This window comes from Electrona antarctica (genome assembly GCF_951216825.1).
Source record: "Electrona antarctica genome assembly, chromosome: 8".
In the NCBI taxonomy this organism is placed as follows: domain Eukaryota; kingdom Metazoa; phylum Chordata; class Actinopteri; order Myctophiformes; family Myctophidae; genus Electrona; species Electrona antarctica.
In genome coordinates, this window is record NC_136789.1 from 28,773,850 (window position 1) to 28,787,518 (window position 13,669).

The following is a 13,669-nucleotide window of genomic DNA, read 5'->3' on the forward strand; positions in this document are numbered from 1 at the left end:
CATTACAGGTCCGGGGACCACCAGTGGTCCTTGAGGAGGTTCCAGGTGGTCCCCATGCAGCAAAATGGTAACCAAATGGACTTATAGATCTTGAGAGTGTAAAATGAAACCAAATGGACCCTTACGCGTCCATTTGGTTTCATTTTGCACTCTCAAGAGTCTCTCCTATAATACCGCATGGATACTGGTCAAAAACGTATTCAGCGACAACAAAATATTCTTTAGTTTTGGGTCTAAATCTCATCAAATGGTGGTTCCGTGGCTCAAATTCCCAAATAAATAATGGGCCTTGATTGATATGAAAATGGTTGAAAACAACTGCTTTAGAATATGAGAAATGGACATTGTGAGGACAACATAAGGAGAGACAGAGATAGGAGAGGATGATGATGATGAGGATGATGATGATGATGATGAGGATGAGGAGGATGATGATGAGGATGAGGAGGATGATGATGGAGGAGAGAGGAGAAGAAAAACAAGTTTTACCCTGCTGTGTGTCACCCTGCCCCTCCCCCTTTCTGCTTCTCCTTCACTACTTAGGTATTAACATGGAGGGATAAGGAAGGGCTCAGTAAGACAGATGTGCTCTTCTAATGACTCACGTGCGTGGGCACTGGGCACGCACGCACGCACGCAGGCAGGCACGCACGCACGTCGCACGCACGCACACACGCAGGCAGGCACGCACGCACGCACGCACGCACGCACGCACGCACGCACGCGCACACACTTTCTTCTCGCAAGAGTCACAACCTCTAATTATAGGACACACATGAGTTCTATAGGTAGCGGTTGCCGGTTGAATAAGGAGCATTAACAGTTGACACACTATCCTTAGGTCTGCTTACACAGATTGACATCACATTGTCACACACTATCCTTAGGTCTGCTTACACAGATTGACATCACATTGTCACACACTATCCTTAGGTCTGCTTACACAGATTGACTTCACATTGTCACACACTATCCTTAGGTCTGCTTACACAGATTGATTGATTGATTGAAAAATGTATTAACAGTTTGCAGAATTACAGTACATTTCAAGCACAAACTCAATACAAAGGCTGTTAACTGAGTGGACGACCCAATTAAGCATTACACTTGTTTCCAATAGGGTCCACAATGTTCATCACATTGTCACACACGCCTCATATCCATTGATAGTCACTCATTTTGACGAGTGTAAAAATCAATCACTTTAAAGTTGAGATACCCTTTGTTTATCTTTGCCCCCAATGGGGTTTTAGATGTGAAGTGAAGTGGATTGAGGAATGATTGTGAATGTGTGTCCGGCGCTGTCAGTGACAAATCTGGCTCTCTGCTGCCCCGCTCTGGCTAAGTAGAAATATTACACCTTCCTCTGTCCTTAGTTGTGACATCGTCAGTATTGTAGTTTTAGTTGTTTCCTTCCCAGACCTGTAGCCCTCTTAACCAGACCCGCCCAGAGCCATAGAGTACAAGACAGAGTTACGACATTGAGGGGGCAGAAAACAGCCCGGTCATGTGGTTCATGTACTCACGCGAGCCCATAGACTCCAATGCATTCCGTAAACTTCTGGTTGTCCCCTTTTGAAGGGACAAATGGGGACAAACCAATAGAAGTCTATGTAGTAGAGACTGGTATAAATGATAATCGTTGTTTTCTGAGAATCCACGCAGAACCATGGTTGTTGTTTATCCATTTGTCAACTCTGAGAACATCCCCAGAGTTAACCCATTCATGTTATGCTTTAGCTATTGAAAAATAGCGGATCTACAAGCTCATAGCGCGCCACCGAGTGGCGCGCTACGAGCTTGTAGGTCTGCTATTTTTGAAAAATCGGAGAACGACTGACATAGAAACATAGCTTTTTCAGAAAACTGTCAGGATGTAGAAGAACATTTATAGAATCTGATCTCAGGTCAAAATGAACACTCTGGATTTCACAGTAATAATAATAATAATAATTGGCGAAGACTAATGTGACTGACACTGTTCTTATGTTCTCCTCCTATCACCCATCCCTCCATCAAATCTCTCTCTCTCTCTCTCTCTCTCTCTCTCTCTCTGTCTCTCTCTCTCTCTCTCTCCAGATGTGTGGGCTCAGCTCCAGACGCCCAACAAGAACATGGAGGTGATCCAGGGTCAGATGGTGGTGCTGAAAGCCTGGTACTCCCCCGCGCCTGGCACCGATAAGAACGCCAATACCCTCCTCTGGACCTTCGTGGGAAACGACACTCAGCTGGTGAGAAACGGGAACAGGGAGCTGTGTGTGGCGTGCGTGCGTGCGTGCGTGCGTGCGTGCGTGCGTGCGTGCGTGCGTGCGTGCGTGCGTGCGTGCAATGAATAAAGATAAGGGACCTGGTGGCTACTCGCAACAGTATTGCATACTGTACTGCAGCGGTGGTCAACTACTTTTCCAGAAAACAGATGTGTCACAGGGCAGCCCGGGCCCTTAATTAATAGAGACATTGCATGGACACATCTACTCAGCTGGAAATTAATTCATTAAAAGCCATTAATTAACATCACAGCACGGCGAGTTTGGAAGTGGCTATTTAGGGTTTCCATGCCTCATAATAATGTTTGCATGACCTCAATGCATTTGTAAATGACGCACAAGGGACTAGTCTAAATGGTTTTAAACATGACTGTTTCCTCTGGTTGTGGTCACTGGGTGTCTTCTACATCCTGACGGTTTTCTGAAAAAGCTATGTTTCTATGTCAGTAGTTCTTCGATTTTTCAAAAATAGCAGACCTACAATCTCGTAGCGCGCCACTCGGTGGCGCGCTATGAGCTTGTAGATCTGCTATTTTTCAATAGCTAAAGAATAACATAATGCTAACACCAAAAGGGGTTCCCACCCAAAATGGGTTAATTTCAAGGACCAGTTTGACATAGGCTATAGGCCTTTGACTAGGCTACGGACCCCCATTTAATGGCATTTCTATCTCTGGGACCCCCAATTTATATTGTAAAATCAATGTTTATTTAACTCTGAGAGTGTACAAATTTGTACATACCTGGTCTGTTCTTGGAGCATTGACCATCCAGCCAACTCTTGCAAGATATATAATTTTTACTGCCATGTACTGCTGTAAATCAAACACTACACAAATCAACATAACATGCGATTATATGGACAACGCTTCCATGCGGCTTCAGTGCCACCTCACTTACATCAGTGTGTCACCGGGAATAAACAGAAGATTCCTTTGATCTGCTATTTCCCTCCATCTGATCCGATACACTCGTGCTTAATTTTTTACCAGAATTAGTTAGGGCCTAAGGGTTAGAGGAGCGCCCTTGTTGCTGAAAAGTTGCCTGGGCGGGCAGGAAAATCTGGGTCGGGAAGTGATTGGTCATCACTCACCCAACATGGCTGAAGTGCCCTTGAGCAAGGCACTGAACCCCCAACTGCTCCAGTGGAGCTGCTTAGTGGCCAATAGTATAAGACTGTGGTTGTACTGGTCAGCTCCCAGGTTTTAATGTGTCATTCTGTCTGTGTGTTTCTATGTGCAGGTTTTAATGTGTGTGTCTGTCTGTGTGTTTCTATGTGCAGGTTTTAATGTGTGTGTCTGTCTGTGTGTTTCTATGTGCAGGGTGTTTTAATGTGTCACTCTGTCTGTGTGTTTCTATGTGCAGGGCGTTGCTGAACAGGTTTTAATGTGTCACTCTGTCTGTGTGTTTCTATGTGCAGGGCGTTGCTGAAAACGAGCACTAGTACTCAGCTACTACCCTCACAGCAGTATAAATGGTGCTTCATTCTCATTCTTTCTGCTCTAGATCATCTCGTACACGAAGGAGTCCAGCAGCGTGGACAGCCCTCTGTTCGAGGGGCGGGTGGGCTTCACGGCGGCGGCGGAGATGCCCTCCACCAACCTGTCGCTGTACATCAACAACACCAAGGAGGCGGACTCGGGACGCTACCTCTGTCAGGTCATCGTTCCCCAGGGGAAGAGCCTCATGTCTGAGCTCATCCTCAACGTGAAGGGTAGGTGACACCTCCATAACACCCTGTAGAAGTCTGAGCTCACCCTCAACGTAAAGGGTAGGTGACACCTCCATAACACCCTGTAGAAGTCTGAGCTCACCCTCAACGTAAAGGGTAGGTACGCCTCCATAACACCCTGTAGAAGTCTGAGCTCACCCTCAACGTAAAGGGTAGGTGGAGCGGTGGAGCCTCCATAACACCCTGTAGATGTCTGATCTCACCCTCAACGTAAAGGGTAGGTGACACCTCCATAACACCCTGTAGATGTCTGAGCTCACCCTCAACGTAAAGGGTAGGTGACACCTCCATAACACCCTGTAGATGTCTGAGCTCACCCTCAACGTAAAGGGTAGGTGACACCTCCATAACACCCTGTAGATGTCTGAGCTCACCCTCAACGTAAAGGGTAGGTGACGCCTCCATAACACCCTGTAGAAGTCTGAGCTCACCCTCAACGTAAAGGGTAGGTGACACCTCCATAACACCCTGTAGATGTCTGAGCTAACCCTCAACGTGAAGGGTAGGTGACACCTCCATAACACCCTGTAGATGTCTGAGCTCACCCTCAACGTAAAGGGTAGGTGACGCCTCCATAACACCCTGTAGATGTCTGAGCTCATCCTCAACGTAAAGGGTAGGTGACACCTCCATAACACCCTGTAGATGTCTGAGCTCATCCTCAACGTAAAGGGTAGGTGACGCCTCCATAACACCCTGTAGATCAGCGGTCCCCAAACCTTTTTGGCCGTGCACACTCCCTGTTACCTCCTGACCTTTATTACCGAAGATTATAGATTTTTTAATAGGATTATGGCAAAAAAATCACAGAATGTCACTGCACTGACAGACATGCATCTGCTGTATACTCCTGCAGCTGCTTTAAGGGCCTTGAAACGGGGAGCGAGGAACGCACACGTTGTTGTCTGGATCAACGACGGGTCTGCTACAGCAGGGGTTCTCAACCCGTGGGTCGCAACCCCTCGGGGGGTCGCCAAATTATTTTAGGGGGTCCCCAAATTATATAAAAAAAAAAAAAAAAAGATTTATTTTTAAATTTTATTTTCACGATTTTTCAAAAATAGCAGACCTACAAGCTCGTAGAGCTTGTAGATCTGCTATTTTTCAATAGCTAAATTATAACTGCTTAAAACACCAAAAGGGGTTCCCGCCCAAAATGGTTTAAGGTTATTGTAGCAGTCAATTTATATTGGGGGTCGGGAGGGGGCGGGGCGGGGGTCCCGAGACGTTGCCAAAGCATTTTCGGGGGTCCCCGGCCAAAAACGTTGAGAACCCCTGTGCTACAGGTCTGGATCAACGACGGGTCTGCTACAGGTCTGGATCAACGACGGGTCTGCTACAGGTCTGGATCAACGACGGGTCTGCTACAGGTCTGGATCAACGACGGGTCTGCTACAGGTCTGCTACAGGTCTGCTCAAGAGGGGCGCGACAACGCAAGCGAAAAAAAAAAAAAGCTAAACCGAATCCAGGTCTGGTGAGTCGCGGGCGTGTGCACGGAACGAGCACGCGCGCAACAAATTCACGAAAAGGTGTCCTTTGGCCCGGCCTGGCCTAGCGGTCCGGGTACCTAGGCTGGGTAATCCATCATGCATCATGGCAGTGTGTCTCGGGTTCGAATCCCGATCCCGACGACCTTTGCTGCGTGCCCCCCCCCCCCCCCCTCCATTTCTCTCTCAAGGCAAAAAGCCCCAAAAACGTTTGTTTTTGTTTCGTTTTTTGTTTTGTTTTTTTTTGCATTCAAAACCTTAAACTTATGCTTGAACCTTTTTTTTTCCTCTAGTGAAAGATGAAAAGGAAAACTGAATTAAACATCTTCATTCTAATCCTCTCCTCTCTCTCTCAGTGCCGCCCGCCGTCCCCAAATGCTCCGTGTCAGGGAAGCCAGTGCTGAAGGGGAACGTGACACTAAGCTGTAAATCCACTTCAGGAAAGCCCATTCCTATCTACAAATGGAGGAAAACCAGCCCGACCTCGGAGGTGTTCTTCTCCCCCATGCTCAGTGAGTAGGACCCAGCCAGGCACAGTGCCATGGAATCAGGGCTGGACTGGGACAAAAATTCGGCCCGGTCATTTTCGCGTGAATTTGACCCAGACCGGCCCACCACAACCAGCGCGCAGATAGCAGAAACTCTACCGCCCACTCCGTCGAGGCACACACACAAACAAACAAGCCCTAATACCACCACTTTTACAGAACAACATAAATGATACAAACCAACAGACAACTACACAACCCTTTGTAGAGGGTTTATTTGTCACTCACTGATACAGGTACATTGAAATTATCATGATGGGACTGGCAGAATGGCAGCACGCCCGGACCTTTCCTGGTGGCCTGCCGCCTATTGGCCTGCCTGCCTGTAAAAAAAAAAAAATCATGGCGGCCCCCTACGGTCGCGGCCCACCAGGAATATGCCCGGTAGGACCTGTGGCCAGTCCAGTCCTGCATGGAATGGTTCATAGCTACCTCTCCCTGGCCAGCCGGGGCGCCTGATGGAGGGGAAAGGAACTGTTTGAATAACTTGTTCCTTCCACGTGCTACGTCCGGCCGTGGAAAACTGACCCCCTGTCAGGCGAAAAGAAGCAGCTTGGACTCCTCATGCATAGAAGGAAGCATGAGGTCAGTCTGCTGCCCCCCCCCCCCCCCCCCCCCCAGGTTGGCAGAGGAAGGATTACATTAGATAATTGACACTGGGTGAAAAATGGCTTGGAAAAATCGTGGGATAATTTCTTTTTAAAACATTATTATAGCTCTTCATACTTGGCTTACTGTAAGTGTTTTTATGGTGTATGTGTTACTGCAGTTGCTCCAGAATGCACTCATCCCTTGCCTTTCTTTGTTTGTTATTATTTATAGCGTATTACTGGTGGATACAGTTAAGTTTGTGAATTTGGATCAAATGTTTCCTGATCTTTGCATTTCCATTCTGATCTAATTCCTCTAATCCTTTTACACAGTATCCTGGCAATTATATTTAATGATATTAACGGCATAGTGGGGAGAAATTACATAATTGAATTAGTTATTGGTGCTCTCCTAGACTTAATCAAATATGAATTTAATTTACCATTATAACATTAGACCCTTCTCTACAAAGCCAAAGTAACTACATTTTTTTGGAGACACTGACAAAAGTTCAAATCAGCCTTCATTATATTGGTTGATAAACAGTTACCTCATAATACAATTAGTGCAATATAAATGATATAACAATAACCCATTTGGTGCAGTTGAAAGTCTTGAACACGTTCTTATCATTCTTCTTTGTGTAGTTATTGCGCCTTGCCTGGTACTAATGATTAATTTGCAGAATGAACACTCATTCCAAATTGTGGTTTCCCACAAAAATGTAATAACCTTAGAAAACTCCTACAAATATAATGCACAATGGCGCCCTCGTGTGTCTCCTTGTATTACTGTAGGTGGTGCTTTGAGAACAAGCAAGTGCTTAACAAATAGTCATAATCCATAGCCCTTAACTGTGTGTGTGTGTGTGTGTGTGTGTGTGTGTGTGTGTGTGTGTGTGTGTGTGTGTGTGTGTGTGTGTGTGTGTGTGTGTGTGTGTGTGTGTGTGTGTGTGTGTGTGTGTGTGTGTGTGTGTGTGTGTGTGTGTGTGTGTGTGTGTGTGTGTGTGTGCGTCTGCTGTGTGTGTGTGTGCGTGCGTGCGTCTGTGTGTTGTTAGATGAGAAGATAGGCACGCTGAAGCTGAGCAACCTGAGCAGCAACATGTCTGGGAAGTACGTGTGCACAGCCAGCAACACGGCTGGCGCTGAGAGCTGCTACATCAACCTGGAGATCGTTACATGTATGTGACCAAGACACTGAATATGACATAATATGTACTGACCATGACACAGCTGTCCTGACCATGACACAGCTGTCCTCCTGACCATGACACAGCTGTACTGACCATGACACAGCTGTACTGACCATGACACAGCTGTACTGACCATGACACAGCTGTCCTCCTGACCATGACACAGCTGTAATGACCATGACACAGCTGTCCTGACCATGACACAGCTGTACTGACCATGACACAGCTGTACTGACCATGACACAGCTGTCCTGACCATGACACAGTTGTACTGACCATGACACAGCTGTACTGACCATGACACAGCTGTACTGACCATGACACAGCTGTATTGACCATGACACAGCTGTCCTGACCATGACACAGCTGTCCTCCTGACCATGACACAGCTGTACTGACCATGACACAGCTGTACTGACCATGACACAGCTGTCCTGACCATGACACAGCTGTCCTCCTGACCATGACACAGCTGTACTGACCATGACACAGCTGTACTGACCATGACACAGCTGTACTGACCATGACACAGCTGTACTGACCATGACACAGCTGTCCTGACCATGACACAGCTGTACTGACCATGACACAGCTGTACTGACCATGACACAGCTGTACTGACCATGACACAGCTGTACTGACCATGACACAGCTGTCCTGACCATGACACAGCTGTCCTGACCATGACACAGCTGTCCTGACCATGACACAGCTGTCCTGACCATGACACAGCTGTACTGACCATGACACAGCTGTACTGACCATGACACAGCTGTACTGACCATGACACAGCTGTCCTGACCATGACACAGCTGTACTGACCATGACACAGCTGTACTGACCATGACACAGCTGTACTGACCATGACACAGCTGTACTGACCATGACACAGCTGTACTGACCATGACACAGCTGTCCTGACCATGACACAGCTGTCCTCCTGACCATGACACAGCTGTACTGACCATGACACAGCTGTACTGACCATGACACAGCTGTCCTGACCATGACACAGCTGTCCTCCTGACCATGACACAGCTGTACTGACCATGACACAGCTGTACTGACCATGACACAGCTGTACTGACCATGACACAGCTGTACTGACCATGACACAGCTGTACTGACCATGACACAGCTGTACTGACCATGACACAGCTGTACTGACCATGACACAGCTGTACTGACCATGACACAGCTGTCCTCCTGACCATGACACAGCTGTCCTCCTGACCATGACACAGCTGTCCTGACCATGACACAGCTGTACTGACCATGACACAGCTGTCCTGACCATGACACAGCTGTCCTGACTACTGACCATGACACAGCTGTACTGACCATGACACAGCTGTACTGACCATGACACAGCTGTCCTGACCATGACACAGCTGTCCTGACTACTGACCATGACACAGCTGTCCTGACTACTGACCATGACACAGCTGTCCTGACCATGACACAGCTGTCCTGACCATGACACAGCTGTACTGACCATGACACAGCTGTACTGACCATGACACAACTGTCCTGAATATCACACACATTTTGTAGTCATGGCAGTCTTTAGAAAGACACTCCTCATGGTCAAGTGCAAAAGAACATTGTGTGTCTATTTAGTTGCATGCTTTTTGGTTTTATAGCATGCCATAGCAAATTCTTATTTTTTTTAAATGTTGATTTTTAAGATAAACAATAATATATAGTCTTTCAGAGTAAATGTTTTTAACTCAAATCTTTGCTTCTGGGGGGGTCCCTGGAACAACTTATTTTCAGATGGGGGTCGGCGACCAATTACATATACTAATTTAGGCTTAATTTAACTCACTAATGGCTTAATTAGTGTACAAATGGACCCATGATGTCAATGAACAGGCCAAATGTGACTGTGTGCTGCTGTGTTCTGGTCCTCATGGCAGCCACTAACGCTGCTGTGTTCTGGTCCTCATGGCAGCCACTAACGCTGCTGTGTTCTGGTCCTCATGGCAGCCACTAACGCTGCTGTGTTCTGGTCCTCATGGCAGCCACTAACGCTGCTGTGTTCTGGTCCTCATGGCAGCCACTAACGCTGCTGTGTTCTGGTCCTCATGGCAGCCACTAACGCTGCTGTGTTCTGGTCCTCATGGCAGCCACTAACGCTGCTGTGTTCTGGTCCTCATGGCAGCCACTAACGCTGCTGTGTTCTGGTCCTCATGGCAGCCACTAACGCTGCTGTGTTCTGGTCCTCATGGCAGCCACTAACGCTGCTGTGTTCTGGTCCTCATGGCAGCCACTAACGCTGCTGTGTTCTGGTCCTCATGGCAGCCACTAACGCTGCTGTGTTCTGGTCCTCATGGCAGCCACTAACGCTGCTGTGTTCTGGTCCTCATGGCAGCCACTAACGCTGCTGTGTTCTGGTCCTCATGGCAGCCACTAACGCTGCTGTGTTCTGGTCCTCATGGCAGCCACTAACGCTGCTGTGTTCTGGTCCTCATGGCAGCCACTAACGCTGCTGTGTTCTGGTCCTCATGGCAGCCACTAACGCTGCTGTGTTCTGGTCCTCATGGCAGCCACTAACGCTGCTGTGTTCTGGTCCTCATGGCAGCCACTAACGCTGCTGTGTTCTGGTCCTAACGCTGCTGTGTTCTGGTCCTAACGCTGCTGTGTTCTGGTCCTAACGCTGCTGTGTTCTGGTCCTCATGGCAGCCACTAACGCTGCTGTGTTCTGGTCCTAACGCTGCTGTGTTCTGGTCCTCATGGCAGCCACTAACGCTGCTGTGTTCTGGTCCTAACGCTGCTGTGTTCTGGTCCTCATGGCAGCCACTAACGCTGCTGTGTTCTGGTCCTAACGCTGCTGTGTTCTGGTCCTCATGGCAGCCACTAACGCTGCTGTGTTCTGGTCCTAACGCTGCTGTGTTCTGGTCCTAACGCTGCTGTGTTCTGGTCCTAACGCTGCTGTGTTCTGGTCCTCATGGCAGCCACTAACGCTGCTGTGTTCTGGTCCTAACGCTGCTGTGTTCTGGTCCTAACGCTGCTGTGTTCTGGTCCTAACGCTGCTGTGTTCTGGTCCTCATGGCAGCCACTAACGCTGCTGTGTTCTGGTCCTAACGCTGCTGTGTTCTGGTCCTCATGGCAGCCACTAACGCTGCTGTGTTCTGGTCCTCATGGCAGCCACTAACGCTGCTGTGTTCTGGTCCTAACGCTGCTGTGTTCTGGTCCTAACGCTGCTGTGTTCTGGTCCTAACGCTGCTGTGTTCTGGTCCTCATGGCAGCCACTAACGCTGCTGTGTTCTGGTCCTAACGCTGCTGTGTTCTGGTCCTCATGGCAGCCACTAACGCTGCTGTGTTCTGGTCCTCATGGCAGCCACTAACGCTGCTGTGTTCTGGTCCTAACGCTGCTGTGTTCTGGTCCTCATGGCAGCCACTAACGCTGCTGTGTTCTGGTCCTAACGCTGCTGTGTTCTGGTCCTCATGGCAGCCACTAACGCTGCTGTGTTCTGGTCCTAACGCTGCTGTGTTCTGGTCCTCATGGCAGCCACTAACGCGGGGGTGATCGCTGGAGCCACGGTGGGCTCGGTGGTGGGCTTCATCATCCTGCTGCTCTTCCTCATCTTTCTGGTGAAGAGGAGGAGAGACATTGAGGATGACATGGCCAACGAAATCAAGTGAGTTTGGATTGGTACAGGCTGTGTGTGCGTGTGCGTGTGTGCGTGCGTGCATGCGTGCACGTGCATGTTTCCAAAAGAGATTTAAGATTTAAGATTTAAAGTAAAGAGTAAAGAATTGATATGCTGTAATACAATAATGTCACTTGCCCAAAAGTGCTAATTTGTAATTAAATTCAATTAAATTATAAAAATGGTAAATGGTGCATTTATATAGCGCCTTTATCCAAGGCGCTTTACATAGATTGTGTTCGATTGGCGCCCCCAACAGAATTGGCCATATTTGGAGGGATAGAGTTACGTCCTCCTGGCGAAACCCCTGACTGTCAGGCGTAGAGCAGTGGTTCCCAAAGTGGACCCTTATGGGTCTGTAACTCTGAGAGTGTACAAATGGAACCAAATGGACCCTAACGGTTCCATTTGTACACTCTCAGAGTTAAATTAACATTGATTTTACAATATAAATTGGGGGGTCCCAGAGATAGAAATGCCATTAAATGGGGGTCCGTAGACTAATGTGCATGTCAAACTGGGGGGTCTGTGAAATTAAATGGATTGAGAATCACTGCTAGAGCCGTAAAAATCTTATCTTATGGGGGTCCCTGGCATATCTTTTCAAATGGGGGTCCGCAGGCTAATTAGTGTCAATTTGGGGGTCCTTGACATGAAAGAGTTTGGGAACCACTGATGTAGAGGAGACGGTGTAGACACATGCTTATCCCCACACACACACACACACACACACACACACACACACACACACACACACACACACACACACACACACACACACACACCAACTGTATAGTGGTCAGCTGGGGATTGGTCTAATGACCAAATTGGGAGAAAAACTGAAAAACAAACCAAAATAACACGACTATGACTTAAAATGGGGCTTTTACCTGATTAGTTTCTGGCTCTGAGTGAGCTCTGAACGGGCTGTAACTTTAGAAAAATACACTGAAGGAATATGTCTGGAATTGGGGCTGGGTGGACTGCGGGATATTTCTGTACATCTCTGTTATATTGTTTAGTTTAGTTTAGTTTAGTTTAGTTTAGTTTAGTTTAGTTTAGTTTAGTTTAGTTTAGTTTAGTTTAGTTTAGTTTTGCATTTTTTTGTTGTGTTTTGTCTATGTCTATGTCAATGTTTCATATACAAAAGAAAATTAATAAAGTACAAATCATAAAAAATAAATAAACAAATATGAGTTAACCTAAACATCCCTCCACCCCCTGTACCTCTCAGGGAGGATGCTCAAGCCCCCAAGCGTGTATCACTAATCCCTCCCTCTACTGTACCTCTCAGGGAGGATGCTCAAGCCCCCAAGCGTGTCTCGTGGGCCAAGAGCGGCATGGGCTCGGACAACATCTCCAAAAACGGCACGCTGTCCTCCATCACCTCCAACCCTCACGGCAGAGAGCCGTCCCACCTCCACCACCACCACCTGCAGCAGTACCCGCAGCGCCCTCCGTCCGACACCGCCTCCATCATCACCGCCACGGGCAGCACGGCCGGAGGCTACCGACCCTCCCGCCAGCAGCAGCACGGTGGGGCCTCCACCCCGACCCACTACGGCTACAACAGCAACAGCGCCACCTTGCCCCGCGGGCAGCCACCCACCTCCTCCGAAACCAGCGCCAACGGCAGCCCCACGCCCAGAACAGAGCGCTTCACCCCGCTGCCCCAGGCCCAGGTTGTACCACAGACCTACAGCCAGCCACATTACCACCAGTCCCAGGTCGCTGCCACCGGGCCGCCCCCGCCGCTGCCCACCGGCGTGGTCACGGCCGCCAACATCTCCCGCATGGGCGGCGTGCCCATCATGGTGCCCGCGCAGAACCAGGCTGGATCTCTAGTCTAATGAATGCCAAACCAGCTGGTCGGAAAAACACTTGGAAAATGACCGTGTATCTTTTAACACTACTGGAAAGGGACGGAGTGCTTTTTGCTAGAGATTAGATAAAAAAATGGAATGGAATTTTAGTTATTGGCACTTGCTCTGGGCGCCATGAAGCTTGATACAGTGAAAACATGCAGGTAAAGACCTTCAAACACTGAACCTGGTTTGACCTGGTCCTGCTGAAGCCAAGTCTTTAAGTATAATTATTATTTTATATTCAACATGCACTGTACACAAAGTATGTATACTTTCACTTTCATACATTTGTGTTGTATCTTAATTTTCTATTATACCAATGTATTTCTA

General features: G+C 48.1%; 1 protein-coding gene across 1 annotated transcript; it reads left to right on the forward strand.

Annotated features, from left to right (window-relative positions):
* Positions 1–2,083: 2,083 nt before the first annotated feature.
* Positions 2,084–13,324, forward strand: LOC306927900 (endothelial cell-selective adhesion molecule-like; the record flags this gene model as incomplete). The annotated part of the gene is made up of 6 exons (XM_079507784.1): positions 2,084–2,231; positions 3,774–3,981; positions 5,844–5,999; positions 7,684–7,806; positions 11,333–11,462; positions 12,769–13,324. Exons 1-6 carry the CDS (start codon positions 2,115–2,117, stop codon positions 13,322–13,324), a joined length of 1,290 nt encoding a protein of 429 aa, XP_079363910.1. The 5' UTR covers positions 2,084–2,114.
* Between the last annotated feature and the right edge of the window lie 345 nt (positions 13,325–13,669).